General features: G+C 40.6%; 2 protein-coding genes across 2 annotated transcripts in view; one reads left to right on the top strand and one right to left on the bottom strand.

The window, feature by feature from the left end:
- Positions 1–16,463, bottom strand: part of LOC130097032 (uncharacterized) — a 103,035-nt gene that overhangs the window by 45,920 nt on the left and 40,652 nt on the right. The window lies entirely within an intron of this gene.
- Positions 1,536–16,329, top strand: LOC130097033 (uncharacterized). The gene is made up of 5 exons (XM_056263709.1): positions 1,536–1,600; positions 1,984–2,084; positions 11,963–14,625; positions 14,798–15,883; positions 16,228–16,329. The coding sequence occupies exons 1-5, from the start codon at positions 1,572–1,574 to the stop codon at positions 16,327–16,329; spliced, it is 3,981 nt and encodes a 1,326-aa protein (XP_056119684.1). The 5' UTR covers positions 1,536–1,571.

Below are 16,463 nucleotides of genomic sequence, written 5' to 3'. Positions count from 1 at the left end.
ATATTAATTCTCAATATGTAGGCTACACATTCATTATTAATCTTGTGCCTAACAATGAAAACGTCTTTTCCCCTCACAATGACAGTAAACTAATTATTAGCCTACATTACGAGTCACGTTACATAGGCCTATTTTCGGTTCAAAATGGCGAAATTAGACAAAAGTATATTCGTGTGCCTGATTATTTTTGTCATTCGTTTAACATTTATGAACTAAAAAAACTGTCAAATATGAAATGTTTAGTTTAGCTACTTACATCTCGCACTTGACTGTACACTGAAGCGTCGAGTCTCACTGCTAAAATTCGCGCTCAGCTTCTGTGAACATAAAGCCCGCCTACTTTGATTTAATTGGTCATCTCAAATATTCTGACATTGACGAGCAGTGACAGACCAATGAGGCTCAGATGAACACGCAGGCACACACACACACACACACACACCCTGTCCTCTGTTTCTGACGTGCGCTCTGCTCGGCGCCGCTGCGGATTGAAGATGAACAACGCGCTGAATCTGATTATAACAAGACTGAAGAAATAAAAAATTATCAGGGAGGAAAAATCTGAGGGGGCACGTGCGTATTTTTACACATCCGCATATTTCATAAGCGACACTGAATATGAATGTGCTTCTCTTTCACAGTCAAAATCAGTTTGCGCTGCGTGTATCAGTCCTTCAGTGGAAACGCAAATGACAATTTTCTCTCATCTACAGTTAACATTTTGTTTAGGTCTTCTTCAGTAGACATTGTGTCTTTTGTGGAAAAACTATTTTATTTGTATTTTAGCCAATAGCTAGCCTGACTTCGTCATACTCATATTCTAGTCAGATGTGAGTCTGATACTGCTCCATAGGGCTTTGATTATGAGGCGTGTCTTAACCGAACCAGGAAAAAAAAAAACTCTGCACTCAATTGGATAGACCTACAACCAATCAGAGCAAAGCAGTAAGTCAACTACTTTGCATAGCACAGTTGTCAACTACAGAACTCAAATGCACGCACGCTGGAAGAAGTAAAATAACGAGTGTTGCTTCTTTTACTTGATCCTCCATGAGTGCGACCAAAGGAGAAACCACAACGACCACAGGGTTTTCATTGCGTCCCATCTTCTTAGTGACCATCGGAGCCAGCTGATGAATTAAACTTTTGCCAAATCCCGTAGGAAGGACGGCAAAAATAACTTTCCGATCAACAAATGCCTTGATTGCAGTTCTCTGTTCGTCTATTAAAATGAATGCGCTGTCGATTTCTTTTACAACAGACGCGATAGCGGAATCTCTACATCTCAATTCTCCAGCGGCAGTCATCTTTGAGGGAAACCAGTTCAACCCAAGCGCTCTTTGATAACGCGATGATTACGTAACTGCAGATCATCTGTCCATCATCGTATAAAGCCCGCCCTGGCAATTTGATTGGCCCGACGATTTCTGAACCGATCATAATTACTCCTCAATGGATCGAGTCCAGACCGAACTTCCCGAGCAAAAAATGTTGTGGGCGGGGTTCGGGCTGGCATCCAGGCTAGCCTATAGCAGCATTGCTGTGTAACCCAGACTCCTGTGGAACCAGTCATGACAGATACTCAACTGTCTTCGAAAGGGTAAGACAATAATTATTTTACATTGTAGGCTAAATTGAGTCTTTTTTTTTTCTTTCTTTTTTTTGATGTTTAGAGAAACTATTCAATTGTGCCTTAGGCCTATCTGCATACATTTAAAATGCACATTATGTTTAACAAAAAAATAGCCTGAATTCGGGATGATTTCCTACTTGGACAAGTTTAATGCAATACAAACAAATTTTAATATTAAAATTGAGGGCTTTTAAGTCATTGTGCTTTTTTATACAATCACCAGATGGCGCTAAAGCTCATATTTAAGAACCAACTTCTGAATTGATTGCTGAATATTAGCTTTAGAAAATATCTGTCAAAGCTCTATCAGTAATCTCATTAGTTGATTTCTCCTTCCATGTTTTGTCCAGCATGGATCCAGTGGGAGTGAACTCAATAGAGACTGCAGCTCTAGGGAGACCCTTCCAGCTGGGGATGCTGTATGACCTCAGGAGAGATGCTCTCGTACCAGGTGATCAACCACTGTTCACCATAATCTGTGAACCCGAATAAATGATTAGAGTAAAATAACTTAGGGTGGTAGTATAATTTTTAACTTCAAATAATTTATGAGGTGGTAGTAAAGAACTTACAATATTAAATGTACTAAATCATTTAGCAATATTAATGTAGGCCCTAAAGCCCTAAATTAAAATCTTTCTCAGCATTTATTCACATCTTATGGCCTTTAAATCCCCATAGCAAATATATTACTGTTTTAACACACATGTTATGTGATATATCGAGATTTTATTATTAATTGTATTGTGTATTTTTTAGTATTTCTGAATTTTTCTATTGTTTCTCATCCTTCCCTCAGGTCATTTTTTTTAAATTGAGTGTTCATCAGAGTTGTCTAAGACCTTAGGACTTTTGTGGCACTTTAACCAAGAATACACTTTTTTTTTTTAGAAAACTGGATTCGAGGAGTTGGTTGTAATAAAAAGTTACAAATCCTTCCCTTGTGGGTCAATTTGACCTCCTTAGAAATGAATGGAATACGAGGAATACTTCAGTACACATAAACAGAGCCGTCGCAAGGGCTGTGCGAACTGTGCAACCGCACAGGGCCTCGCGCCACTAGGGGGTCTCGCAATCCTGCTGTTTTTTTTGTCTCCCCCCAACAAATTAAGGGGTTTTTTTTCACAGGGCTGTAATCTCCCAGTCGATTGGTCGATTTATTGGTCGATACGTTCTGGATTTTTTTATTTTTTGACGTGTTCATTTCATCAGGTGGAAAGCACTAATTGCTAATGGGGGTGTTTTCAGAGCACCCCTGTTTCACAGGTAACAGCCTGTCTTCAGAATACCCCCCTTGTTTTCACTTTTTTGGATTAGCCCAACCCACTGGAGACAGATTGATTAAAGTACTAGAAGGCATTAGCCACGCGGCCGAGCCGTGCTAGTGCGTGCCAGAGCCAGTCGCGTTTCCACTGTCACTTCCGGGGCTTGATCGGGGCTTACTCGGGGCCAACGGCCAGGATTTCTGGCCCGTCGAATACCTTGGGCCAAAGCGGGCCAGCTCGGGCTAGAGGCGTGCTCAAGGTAAAAGGCGGAGTTTATCGGTGTTATGGAACGTTATGATCTGAAGCAAGATGCACATTTCACTTTTTTATATCGCGCAAAATAATCGCTGCTCGAAATGGTGAATCGCCTGTACTGGTCTGTCGAAGATACCAAAGCTCTTCTGAGCATTTGGGCAGAAGAAAGGGTGCAACGTCAATTTGACGGCGTGTGAAGAAACGAACACGTTATAAAATACATCGATGCTGAACTTTCTAAGCTGAGCATTTAGCGAGCAACGCTTCAAGTTCAGGAAAAAATAAAAAAAGTTGTGGGCGCAGTATTGTACAAGGCGATTCGAGCGCAAAAAGGACAAAGCGGAGCTCAGAGAAGGGATTTTCCATGGTTCGACTTCATGGACGTGTGCTGGGTCACCATAAGTGTGCTGGGTCACCGTCCCTCTGTTAGTGGCGACTCGCGAGACAATCGGGACACTATTGCAGCCACAGCTGGTGAGTTAATATACATGCTATCTTCCTAACTTAAAAAAAAAAAAATATTCATAATACCCGAAAAATCATGTTTTCGGTGCTGATGCAGTGGTGACGCGTTCATGTAACATGCAAGGGTGGCGCTGCCAATAAAGTATCTAAAAGCTGCCACAAAGAACCGGCATAATGATTATGAATATGTCAAATATAGCAAGGAGACATTTTAATTGTTTATTAATAAACAAGTGTTTGTCAGTGTCGGCTGAAAAGATGAAGTTGGCGATGTTGACTCGCGATCTTTGCAGTAGTGAACGCGCCAGAGAGAAATGCACATTTCATACGGATTACATAAGCAGAGAGTCTGATTTCTTTCGTTTTGAATTGTTCTGTTAAAAAGATATTTCAAGCTTTCTATATATTTCTCACTTCTCAGGTCTGTGAGGCAAGTAGCCTACCTTATACGCTGTGTTTCGGTTCATTTATTAGACGAGAGTCCAGTTCATGCGCCGGCGCCTCCGTGTCATGATGATCTATTTTCTACTATATTTACTTCTTATTTATTAAATCCAGGCATTTGGTTGATGAAACATTGATTAAAATTAAGATACAATTAATAAAAAACGAAATTCACTTTAAAGAAAGGCTTTGTGCTTTCTGTTTAAGGGTCTCTGTGAAAGTTTTAAAGTCACTTTCAGAGCGGTCATGTCCGTAACGGAGAACTGTCACGTCCGTAACATTGTTTTTTTCCTCATAAATGCGAACACGAAAAATTAAATAAAAATAATATTTTATGTTCTGTGGAGGCCGACCCTCATCCGGTGGGTAGTATTACTTTTGTTTTGCGCAGTGTAGTTTATAGAATTACAAAAAAATATTTTGCCACCTAAAAGTTAAAGATTTTTTGTGTCACGTCACATGTGTATTTCCCTCAAATTAAATATAAAACGCATTTGTAGACTGATATTTTTCTAATGTCTGGAGCTTTATTAAGGGAGTATGGATAGACAGACGTTTCAGTATTAAATGCATTTTCTGAGAATTTATATTTCAAGTTTTGACTGGAAATGTCACGTCCATAACGCTGCAATTGCCCAATTTTAAAGAATTTATCCTCAACTATTTTTTTGGCGTAGGTCTACGTATTTTATTATATTAACTTATACTAATAGTAATTTTAAAATGCGGGCTGAGTATCCGGACCTGGCAAACCGAGCGATTAAGAAGTTGATGCCATTTGCTACAACGTATTTATGTGAGACTGGATTCTCAGCTTTGGTCTGCCTTAAGACCAAGTATAGGTACAGACTGTTTGTGGAAAATGATCTAAGACTGAAACTGTCCCCAATTCGGCCTAACATCGCTGCATTATGTAAGAACATCCAGGCACATCCCTCACATTGATTAAACTGGTGATGTGGATGGGGACGTGGTAGGCCTATTCTGTGTGGTTTACTACAATTTAGTTTACTGTTTACTATTTAGTTTACTATTGTTAATGTGTTCTCTTTTTTATTATTATTTTACAGCAGAGAAGTTAAGAAAATATACAATGTTATCATATGTGAAAAGCAATACTTATCAGTATGTGAAAAGTTAACAATAGCTTTAATGAGATGTTGGATATGTGTTGTAGGCCTATTGTGTGTGAGATTGGGTGCATATCTGTTTAAAATCATTATATTCAGCACATTTGTATCATATGTTGACTTTTGATGAGATTTGTATCATATGTTTATGATTCTATTGACTATTCTCGACAAAATTGATAAAAATAAATATTAATAAATAAATAAAAACTTGTTAACAAGTGGTGGTGTTGGGGGTACTCCGGAAGATCTATAATGTCTCAGGGGGTACATGCCTGTTAAAAGTTTGGGAACCACAGCCGACGTCACAGTTACGTCACGGCGCTAGCTGGTGGCAGAACAAAGGGAGAACTGGAGGCGGCAAATACAAACCAGCACAGATTCGGCTACAAAATAAGGATCTTAAATTATTCTTCTTATTATTAAATGTCATCTTGTTGTGTTGTTGGGTGCAAGAATCAATGAAAAATTAATATGCTTTATCTGCAATTTTTTATTTCTAGAAAATATTCACCTCATTAAAATTGCACCGTAATCTCACTCTTTACATTGTCGTCTTCATGGCGCTGGCTAGGCAGAACTGCGGATCGTACAACACAAGTCTTGACTATGACCATTCAGCACATAGAGTTATAGGCATCTAAAGATTTATATGCCCTCAGTTTCTCTATCGAATAGGTGTATAAGTCAGGCCACTCAACCGGAGGTAGCGTTAACGTTAATCCTGTCAGATCCTCAATGAGTGTACGGATCGGCCAATCTGGTTCCGTCCGTTAAAATTAACTTTTGCAAATAACAATCGTGGTCCTGGACAGTGAGTGACCTTGCACATTAAGATAAAATCAGATTTTTTTCCAGTCATTGTTAAAAACAAGCTAACAAAACTTGCAGACTTTACGTTAGTGAAGCGGCCAGAGGGATCATTCTGCCACCACCTAAGCTCCGCCCACAGAAAAACGTCACCATGTTTACCAACTGAAAATTGGTCTATGGAGGTTTGCTGAATATTAATTTAATTGCGAGCGTTTAATTTACTGTCAGTCCTCCTTTACCATGTCAAAGACATCGACAGTGTGGCAGCATTTGACGAAAATAGATAACAGAAAAAGTCGAATGCAAAGTTTGCAAGCAACTGTTTGCATATCACAGCTCGACTACATGGCATATCACCTAAAAACGGTGAGCTAACTTGTCTGCGTTAGGTTGCCCCGTCTGTTTTGAGTAGGCTATATGTATGAACATATAAGAATTGGCATTGAAATATGCCAATTAGTAATAATCATGTTTATAACTGCAGACGCACCCGCAAGCAACGACGGTATTGCGTAATTGTGCTGTATTTGTTTTGAGCCAGTAAAAAAAAAATTCTAATGTTTTAAAGTTAATGATCTCCATTCGGGTGATTATCCGCTTATCATTATTTAATCTACCCACGAACTAAATTTACACTCTATTCAACAGATTTCAATGTAATACCTTTTAAACATTTGAAAAATATATTAGTGTCTCAGCCCCGAAGCTGAGCTTCAGCCTCGCTCTGTGCGAGGACATGCACAGAGCGGCTGAAATGATAGTGTCTGTCAGTTATTATAACATTATGACAAAAACAATTGTCTAAATTATCTTGCATATTCCTCAACAGTCCTTGTGCTGATATCACTAGTTGACATAGTACTATTTTCGGAAATCATAGGCTTTATTGCGCAGGTGCACGTGATGCAACGCCATCAGAGCCGACAGAGTGTGTAATTTCAGTACCAAATAATTAGGTCAAAAACATATACTGCAAATAGCCTATTCGTTTTTTTATGTTTATTTATAATTCATTTAAGCGGACAAGGCTAATGGGGCTTTCACACAGGATGCGGAATGCGCTGCGCTGGCCTGGGTTCAGCGTTGCCCTTCAGATACAACGTGATCTGCGCTATGCCAGAGTTCTACACGGGAGTTCTACACGTCAGTATAATAACGTTAGTTATTTTGATTGTTGTTCCTCCTTTCGGTCAGCAGTAAACTATGTATCTGTCCCGTGCACAGTACTAGCCGTTCATCCATTTTGATTTCCGTGTTTGTTTGGATGTCTCGTTTCTATTGGCCGCGTTGGTAATCGTCACAGAGCGCAGCGGCAAAAGTTGAACTATTTTGAACTTTGACCGCGGCGTGCGCGCTGTGGTCGACGCAGCAACAAAACGTCTTTGCGTGGCGCAAGCCATTGAAATTAATGGGTTTCATAGGTAATCGTAAAACCCATTAATTCACATTCCGCGTCCTATGTGAAAGGCCCATAACAAGTAGGCTGCGCAGCCAATTATTCTAACGTTCAGAGCCTGGGAGGGGCCTTGCATTTCAAGTTCGCACAGGGCCTCGCACCCCACCTGCGACGGCACTGCATAGAAACGTCTAAAAATGCTCAGAATTCAAACTAAAAAGGCTAAAACTGTACCAAAACAAATATTTTATAATGTCTACATGTGTATCTGAATACATACTGAATGGAACTGACTTTAGGACCCAGAGGAACAGCTCATTTGCTCCATATAGGGACGTCCCGCGTGACGTCATGCCATTTGGAGCAGCCATCTTGACGGAATAGAAAATGCTAAACCGCCGGTGATAATACAGCTCGTCGCGAAATATTCCTATCATGCCTGAGCGATGCTGTGCATTTGGATGCGATCAGATACGTGATCATACAAAAGGAATATCTTTATACCGTATCCCAAAAGAAACAAAACGGAAAAAAGTGGTTGGCGGCAATAAACAGGCAAAATGCATACGTGCATTCTTAGATCAGTTAATTCGTTAGGCCTATTATCACATTACATTCTTTCGTTTTCAAATACCAAAAGCTGATCTTGTATTTTATTTGACACTTCTTATAAATCGTTAGAAACACAGGTTGAGACAACAGTCTCAATGACAGTTTATCATACTACAGTGACAGTCAGTGATAAGTATAAAAAAGTATATAAGCATAGGCTATTATTTCGTTTTTCTTGGATCAAACTAGATTAAACAAATTCATTAAAGATACACTTAATCTTGTTGGTGATTTTGTTTTGTGTTTTTCCCTGTAAACTCAGTTTAAAAATTATTACAGGTACTTTAATTTGGTGATAAAAATACATTGACCAACCTTTGCGCTGATGATTGAAAAATCATTTTCTTTTAATGAAGCTCCGGTGTAGCGTGATGGGAAGTGAATAAGGCAGCTGTAATGTCACCGAACTCAATGTCAGGAAGTTTTTCTACACATTTAATGCCTGTAAAAAGAACTTGTGGTGCTTCATATGGATATATGATTCCTAATTCCTTTATCTTCCTCTTGTATATTTATTTTTGTGATGCTAATAATAAGCGAAAAAATCGATTCTGTTCAGTATCGAGATATTTTGCACCATGATTTAGCGCATGCAATTATATTAATACTGTAGCGCAAAGTATTGCAATATTTAGGCTAATTATACTAATAATTATATTATTAGTGTAATAATATACTAATAATATATATTACCCACGGCAATGGATCTATGAGTAGCCGACGGATGTATTCCGTCAAAATGGCTGACACGTGGCTAGGGGTCACGTGACTGGGAGATCCCTATAGAGCTATACGGCCATCTTGTGGGAAGAGTCATGAAATATCATGTTATATACAATTTTTCCCACAAGCGGTCAGCAGAGACACCCAATGTAAGATATTTTGAGGTGAATTAACAGCGTTATGCATGAAAGGTTAAGTTATTTTTTATTTACGGGGGTATGCGGGGGTATGCGGAGATGCCACAGGTAGAAGAGACGCTCGCAAGCTATCTCTCGCCTGCTTCGGCATCTTCCATCAAGAGACCTACCCTACCCACGAAGCCATGTAAAATAACATCAGCGCTTGTGTGGAGAGCTTATCAAGCTGCAGGTCAGGCTGGTGCGGCGCTGCACACTATGGCAGTGTTACAGGCCTACCAGGCCAGCCCAGTCTCATCCCAAGACGTCATCTGTCTGACGCTTTTGACCATACGTCAACATCCGACGTTTTAGGGTATCCTTTAGATGACGCTATCTAATCCTAACCCTACCCCAGACCTAAACCTACCCGCGTCATCTAACTGACGCTAAATGTAAAGTGTCAGTTAGATGACGCCCTAGGATCGTCATCTAACTGACGTTAAAGGGTACCCTAAAACGTTGGATGTTGATGTATGGTCAAAAGCGTCAGACAGATGACGTCTTGGGATGAGACCGTGTTAACCAGGCTGACCTATTGAAGGATCTGAGTGCGGGCAGCACTATAGATGAGGAGTCTTTCTCGGAGCTGCGGAGAGCCACAGATTTGTCTCTTTGTGTGACCAAGGTCTGGTGGGGGTAGCCCCCTGCGGGATGGGGCGCATATTACATCCAAAAACCTCTCCATCCCGCTACCTTTGGTGCTTCGGGGGGCAGCGGTTTCCAGCGAAATGTTAGATGTTACGTTGTTTCCTGCTGTCATCCAGGACACGGAACATCTAACATCCCCTCAAGAGGAAGTATTAAAATTAATACCACTCTCAGAGAGTCTGGCAGTGTGGAAACTTCTGCCAGGCATTTCTGTGTGGGTATTAAGCACAGTACAAATAGGATACAGAATCCAATTTATTCGTCATCGTCCGCGTTTCAACGGCGTGGTCTCCACTTCCGTGAGACCGGAGCTGATGCATGTACTGTCACAAGAGCTACAAACTCTTCTGAGCAAAGAGGCCATAGAACATGTTCCTCTTCCAGAGAGGGATTCGGGCTATTACAGCAGATACTTTCTGGTCCCCAAGAAGGATGGAGGGTTGCGTCCAATCTTAGGTCTTTGAGGCTTAAACTGTACAGTCAAAGCACTCAAGTTCAAGATGTTAACCGTCAAGGCGGTCGTGTCGCAAATTCAATATCACGATTGGTTCGTCACGATCAATCTGAAGGACGCATATTTTCACATACAAATATTGCCACAACACAGGAAGTTCCTGAGGTTCGCTTTCGGGGGCGAAGCATACCAGTTTCGGGTTCTTCCATTCGGCCTAGCCTTTTCACCCCGCACGTACACAAAATGCATGGATGCAGCACTGGCTCCATTACGACTCCAGGGTATTCGCATTTTAAATTACATCAACGATTGGTTAATACTAGCACAATCGCAAGAGATGGCGCTTCAACACAGAGACATCGTGTTAGCTCATCTAGTTTCTCTAGGGCTGAGACTCAACACCAAGAATACCAAGTGTTCTTTCTCCTGCCCAGAGAACGACTTACCTTGGGATCGTTTGGGATTCGATCACGATGCGGGCACAACTGTCCCCCGCTCGAATCGAGACCATTCGGCTAACCATGAGCAAAGTCAGGCTAGGTCAAGATCACACTGTTCGTCAGTACCAAAAGATGTTAGGTTTCATGGCTTCAGCATCCACGGTGATTCCTCTGGGGCTGTTGCACATGAGACCATTTCAGTTGTGGCTAAAAGCCAGGGGATTTCATCCAAGAGCCAATCCTCAAAGGCAAATAAACGTGACGCGCCGCGGGCTTCGTACACTATCTCTGTGGCTCAAACCCCGGTTCCTCGCCTTGGGTCCCACTCTAGGGGCGCCTTGTCGTCGCAAATTGCTAACGACGGACGCCTCCCTGATGTTCTTGTGAGCACACCTACACAACTGTAAGGAGTCCAGACACCTTCAAGCACGGCGGCGTAGGGCATTCTCATTCCCAAGGCGCTAAGCAGCGCAGCTTTTGAATTGTAGCTTTTGAAAGGGAACGTTCCGGGTTACTTGACTGTAACCCTGTTCCCTGAAAAAGCGGAACGAGATGCTGCGCTGCATTGCCGTGCTGATGATGTCCCAGGACTGCTCTTCAGACAAAATATCCTGACGATGCACCTGCGGCTCATCTATTTATAGCCTCGCGTCGCGGATTCCATCAACGTGTTTACACACTATATTCACAGTGGGTCACGATTAAATATGTTCCCAATGCGCTAAGCAGCGCAGCATCTCGTTCCGCTTTTTCAGGGAACAGAGTTACAGTCAAGTAACCCGGAACGTTCTATACACAATTGACAACTCAGTGTAGCACATGCGTTGCACATGCATATCACATGATATCTCACCTGTTCTTTTCTTTTCCCTGTTTAATAACACAACAGAAAAATGGCGAAAGACTCACAGAAAAGACGACCCAAATGAGCCTCTAACTACCAAGTTCTCAAAGAACACTGCGTTTCACGAACATTAAAAATAGTACAGGGCAAACAGACAGATCGAGTGAAAGTGGGCTCTATCGTACAAAATCATCTCCCGCCTCCCACACAGTTGCGCTCTTCATAGGCACACGGCGCACCCTCATTGGTGAAGCCGCGTTGTGTCGTTACCAAACATTTCAATGATTGACAGATCGATGAATCAATCAGGTAGCGGCATCGTCCTGCTAAGAGTGAAAGTAAAAAGAGAAAAGGGGGAAGAAAAAAACAACCCCAAACAAATAACATAGGACGTAACAGTAGCTCTGTATCATAATAGTTGGGGTTATTAATGTGATAGTCAGACAGTGTTTATATTTAGTGATTCACTTGCTCAGAGTCATTTATGTAAATTCATAAAATATAAAATTAAATGTAAGAGAATGGTCAATGGGAACAAGAAACACAAAAATATAATGTGCTGTTGTTTTACTGGGAGAAAATCCAAGTTGCATTTTGCAAAGGGGCTGATTAAATTACTGTTTAATGAATAAAGTATTTAGAAAAAAATTCTCCATTACAGGAATCAGACTTTGGAGTAAAGAGCAGCTGCAGCAGAACATAAGTGAGAAACCCCAAATCAATACAGTTTTCACAGTCACCGCTTCAGACTCGATTGAGGAAAAGTCTAGATTGCTGAATATTGGTGGATGTCTGAAACTGAGTGTTTTAGGAGGACTCATCAGTGTAAGTGGAGCTGCTAATTATCTCAAGGACACAAAGAAATCATTCAATCAACAGAGACTGACATTACATTATCATTCCACCAGTAAGTTTGAAGAACTGATCATCAACCGCTTTGCTTCTGGAGACATGGCTCACTATAGCGATGACGTCGCCACACATGTAGTGACCGCAGTGCTGTACGGGGCAGACGCATGCTTTATTTTTGATAGAGACGTTTCTTTAGATGAGGACAAGAGAGTGATAGCAGGAGAAGTAAAAGCCGCATTAGAGCAGCTTAAAGGCATTTCAGCTGGAAACATTGATGCAAGTATGAAACTGAATAAAAATCAGAAGACCGCTGTCCAAAAATTCAGCTGTACATTTTATGGCGACTTCAAGCTATCACGTAACCCGACCACTTTTGAAGATGCTATGAAGGTTTTTGAAGATCTTCCAAAAATGCTGGGAGAAAACAAAGAGCTTGTGGTTCCTCTGAGAGTTTGGCTTTATCCTTTGGACAAACTTTTCTCAAAAGTTGTAAAGTTTCAACATGAAATCAGCACAGGTTTAAGCACAGATGTTGAATCTGTAATTGAGAGTTTGAGTACGACTGAGATGAAATGCAGTGATCTTCTGACAGACACGCCAGCTTCCACATTTACTGCATTTCATGACAAAATCAATGACATGAAGAAAAACTGCTACCAGTGCAGATTGAGTCTCATGAAGACACTCGGCTCTCTCTTACCAAAGATACGTGGAAAATTCATAGAGGACACAGCATTGATCGATCTTCTACGAGATCATGAGGAATCTCCATTTGAAAGAAGCGCTCTTGAACAATGGCTGAAAGAGAAAGAGGGAGAATCTGACATCATTAAATCATTGCTCACACAACTGAATGACTCAGGAGCAATGGTAGAAAACAACCTCAATAAAAATTTAATGAATCTGGAAGTTAAACATTTGGTCAGCTACACTTTCACATCATTGAGCTGGACAGATGTGCTGCTTTCTGAACAAAATACCTTCCTGAGTTCTTCAACAAAAGAGAGAAATGAGGAGAAACCCGAACACAAGACTTGGCTCACACCTGAGATCCAAAAGATTATGAGGAACAACCTGAGAGTATTTAAAAACTTGATTGATTTAAAAGATTGTACATCAGCCAAATTCATTATTGCATCAAAAGAAATGGAAAATAATCCAGGTTCCTGCATTCTGCTGTATGAAAATGGATATAATGAATCTGTTTGCTTCACTCCTCCATCAAAACCAGACTGTCCAATAATTAAAGATATCAGATATAGACAAGTGGTTCTGAAAGTGTCTCCACCGGGTCCTGCTACAGAGGAGCTCAAATTACTGTACAAAATGAAGAAAGAGAAAGACTGGACATTTCAAACTGTGTCAAAGAACCAGGACACAGTTACTCTGACTGATCTCAGACCAGATACTGAGTACAATATTAAATGTGCAGCGGTGGGAAAACTCGACTACACCGTAGAGAGTGATGTGACGCGTCTCACAGTCATAAACCAGAATCTCATCAAGGCCAAAGAGTCTGCTATTCAAAATCTGAGGTGGACTGAAGACAAGTGTAGTGTACTTTTGGAAAAAAACAGGGAAACAACTTTTAGTGCACTTCATAATAAAATACAAGATATGCAGCAAAACTGCCAAACGTATCGACAAGATTTCAGTGACCGAATTAAATCTGTGATCCAGTCAGTTAAAGCCTGTGAGAAAGAGTCTTGTGCTCTGATGGATCTTCTTCAAGCTCATGATGAGTCTCCATTCAGTGAAAAGAGTCTGAAAGAGTGGATCACAGTGAAAGAAGAAGAATTAAACACCGTTAATGAGTTTCTTCGGCAGTTAATGGACATTGGAGCCGAAGTGAACACAAACTTGGACTCGTATTTGTCTGATATTCAGGTGGAGAATGTGTTTTGTTACACCTTCAGTTCTCTTGAGCAGCCAGATGAGTTGCTTAATGAGCAAGAAAATTACATGAATCCTCAAATGATGAGAAATCCTCAGAAGAAACCTGATGTGGCGTCTCAATCGTGGCTCACTGGAAGCATCCGGGAGAAAATGAGGGAACATTTGAAAATATTTAAGGAGCTGATGACATCATATAGCAGTCAGAGCAGTAAATATATGATTTCTATAAAAGAGCATGAAAAGCATCCAGGTTCCTGCATTGTTCTGTATGAAAATGGATATAATGAAGCTGTTTGCTTCACTCCTCCATTAAAACCAGACTGTCCAATCATTAAAGATGTCAGATATAGGCAAGTGGTTCTGAAAGTGTCTCCACCGGGTCCTGCTACAGAGCAGCTCAAATTACTGTACAAAATGAAGGAAGAGAAAGACTGGACATCTCAAACTGTGTCAAAGAAGCAGGACACCGTTACTCTGACTGATCTCAGACCAGATACTGAGTACAATATTAAATGTGCAGCGGTGGGAAAACTCGACTACACCACTGAATCTGATGTCACCACAGTTATCACGAAGGTATGATGCACATTCATGAAATATCAGCTGAAGAATTTTACTATATCATTAAACACTGTTATTCTAATCTTGAGGTCTTTCACATGACTTGTATCCTCCAACACAATCACTGTTCTGATGTTCACATGAAAAGCATCTTTATAGTTATCGTGTTTTTATGCTTTACATACAGAACAGAAATGATCTCATCAAGAAAAGCATCTTAATTGAAGATGGAAATCCCGCTCGATATCGTCTGACACCAACAGACTCTCATGATCAATCTGAACCATACAGAAAGATGACTGTTGGAGAGAGAGACAAAACCAAACCCCATAAAACCATTCTGATAGTGGGAGAAAGAGGAACAGGAAAAACAAAACTAATCAACACGATGATCAACTACATGTTAGATGTTCAGAGAGAAGACAAGGTTTGGTTTGAGATCACAGATGATCAGAGTGACCGATCACAAGCTCACACTCAGACTTGCGTCACTGTTTATGGGTTTTATCCACAAGAGAGTAAAACTGATCTAACAATCATCGACACACCAGGATATGGAGACACTCGTGGAGTTGAGAAAGATAAAGAGATCGCTGAGAGTTTGCTTAGTTTAAGTGAATCTGAAGAAGGGATCAATGAAATACATGCAGTGTGTCTGGTGATTAAAGCATCACAGACTCGACTCTCTGATAGGCAAATATACATATTTGATGCTTTTCAGTCTTTATTTGGAAGAGATATTGCTGAAAACATAGTTTTGCTCCTCACATACTCTCATGGAGCTATCCCTAAATCTGCCCTGATGGCTGTTGAAGAGGCTAAAATCAAGTGTGCAGTGAATGAACAGAATCAGCCAGTGTTTTTCCAGTTTGACAACTGTCAAGGAGAGACATTTCTTGAAGAAAATCAGATGATCCAAAAGCAATCATGGGATCTCAGTTTTAAAGAAATTACAGGATTTTTTAAGTTTCTTGACAACATAAAACCAAAAACCGTGAAGATGACCCAAGATGTGTTGGAACAACAGAAGCTGTTGGAGGCAAAAATCTCCGATATAAAATCACATATTCAAAAGATAGACCGTAAGCAGAATCAGCTGAAACAAACTCAAGAAGATCTGGAGAAACAAAGAAAGGTTGTTGAAGAAAATAAGAACTTTGAGTGTGAAGTTGACGTGCCCTATAAAGAGAAGGTTGATATTGATCGCTCTAAAGCCAAAGAGGCGGTGTGCTGCAGCGTCTGTGAGGAGAACTGTGTTTATCTAGACTCCTGGGTCAGAAATCTCTTATGGTTCGAAGTGATGAAAGATGATCACTGTACAGTGTGCACAAGTAAATGCCACTACAGCAAGCACGTCAAAGAAGCAAAAATATATATAACAAAGACAAAAAAGGAGAAGAGGACATATGAAGATTTAAAGAAGAAATATACTGATAATATAATTAAAGTTAGGGATGGTGAGATTTCGGTCAAGAGGCTGGAAGAAGAACTGCAAACATTAGAGTTTGAGAGAGATACGCTGGTGATGGATGCGTTTCACTGTATACTCTGGAGAAGATCGCGCTCAACACTGATTCTCTGAACACACTCCGACATGTTGATTTTCTGATTGAGAAGCTGAAGGAAATTAATGAGTTTGAAAAGGCTGAAATACTGGAAAACATCAAGAAGAGAGCAGGAGAAGGAAAACACAAAGTGCTGGAATACATGAAAAGTTAGAAAGCTTTTATATTAAATCAGAAAATTAGAAAAGTGCACTCTGAAAGTGTCTCTGGCAGACAAATATACATATTTCACACACACACACACACACACACACACACACACACACACAAACACACACACACACACAC

This window comes from Rhinichthys klamathensis, unplaced genomic scaffold, assembly GCF_029890125.1.
Source record: "Rhinichthys klamathensis goyatoka isolate OS25496 unplaced genomic scaffold, OSU_Roscu_1.1 h1tg000209l_1, whole genome shotgun sequence".
In the NCBI taxonomy this organism is placed as follows: domain Eukaryota; kingdom Metazoa; phylum Chordata; class Actinopteri; order Cypriniformes; family Leuciscidae; genus Rhinichthys; species Rhinichthys klamathensis.
This window is presented reverse-complemented; position numbering and strand designations above follow the sequence as displayed.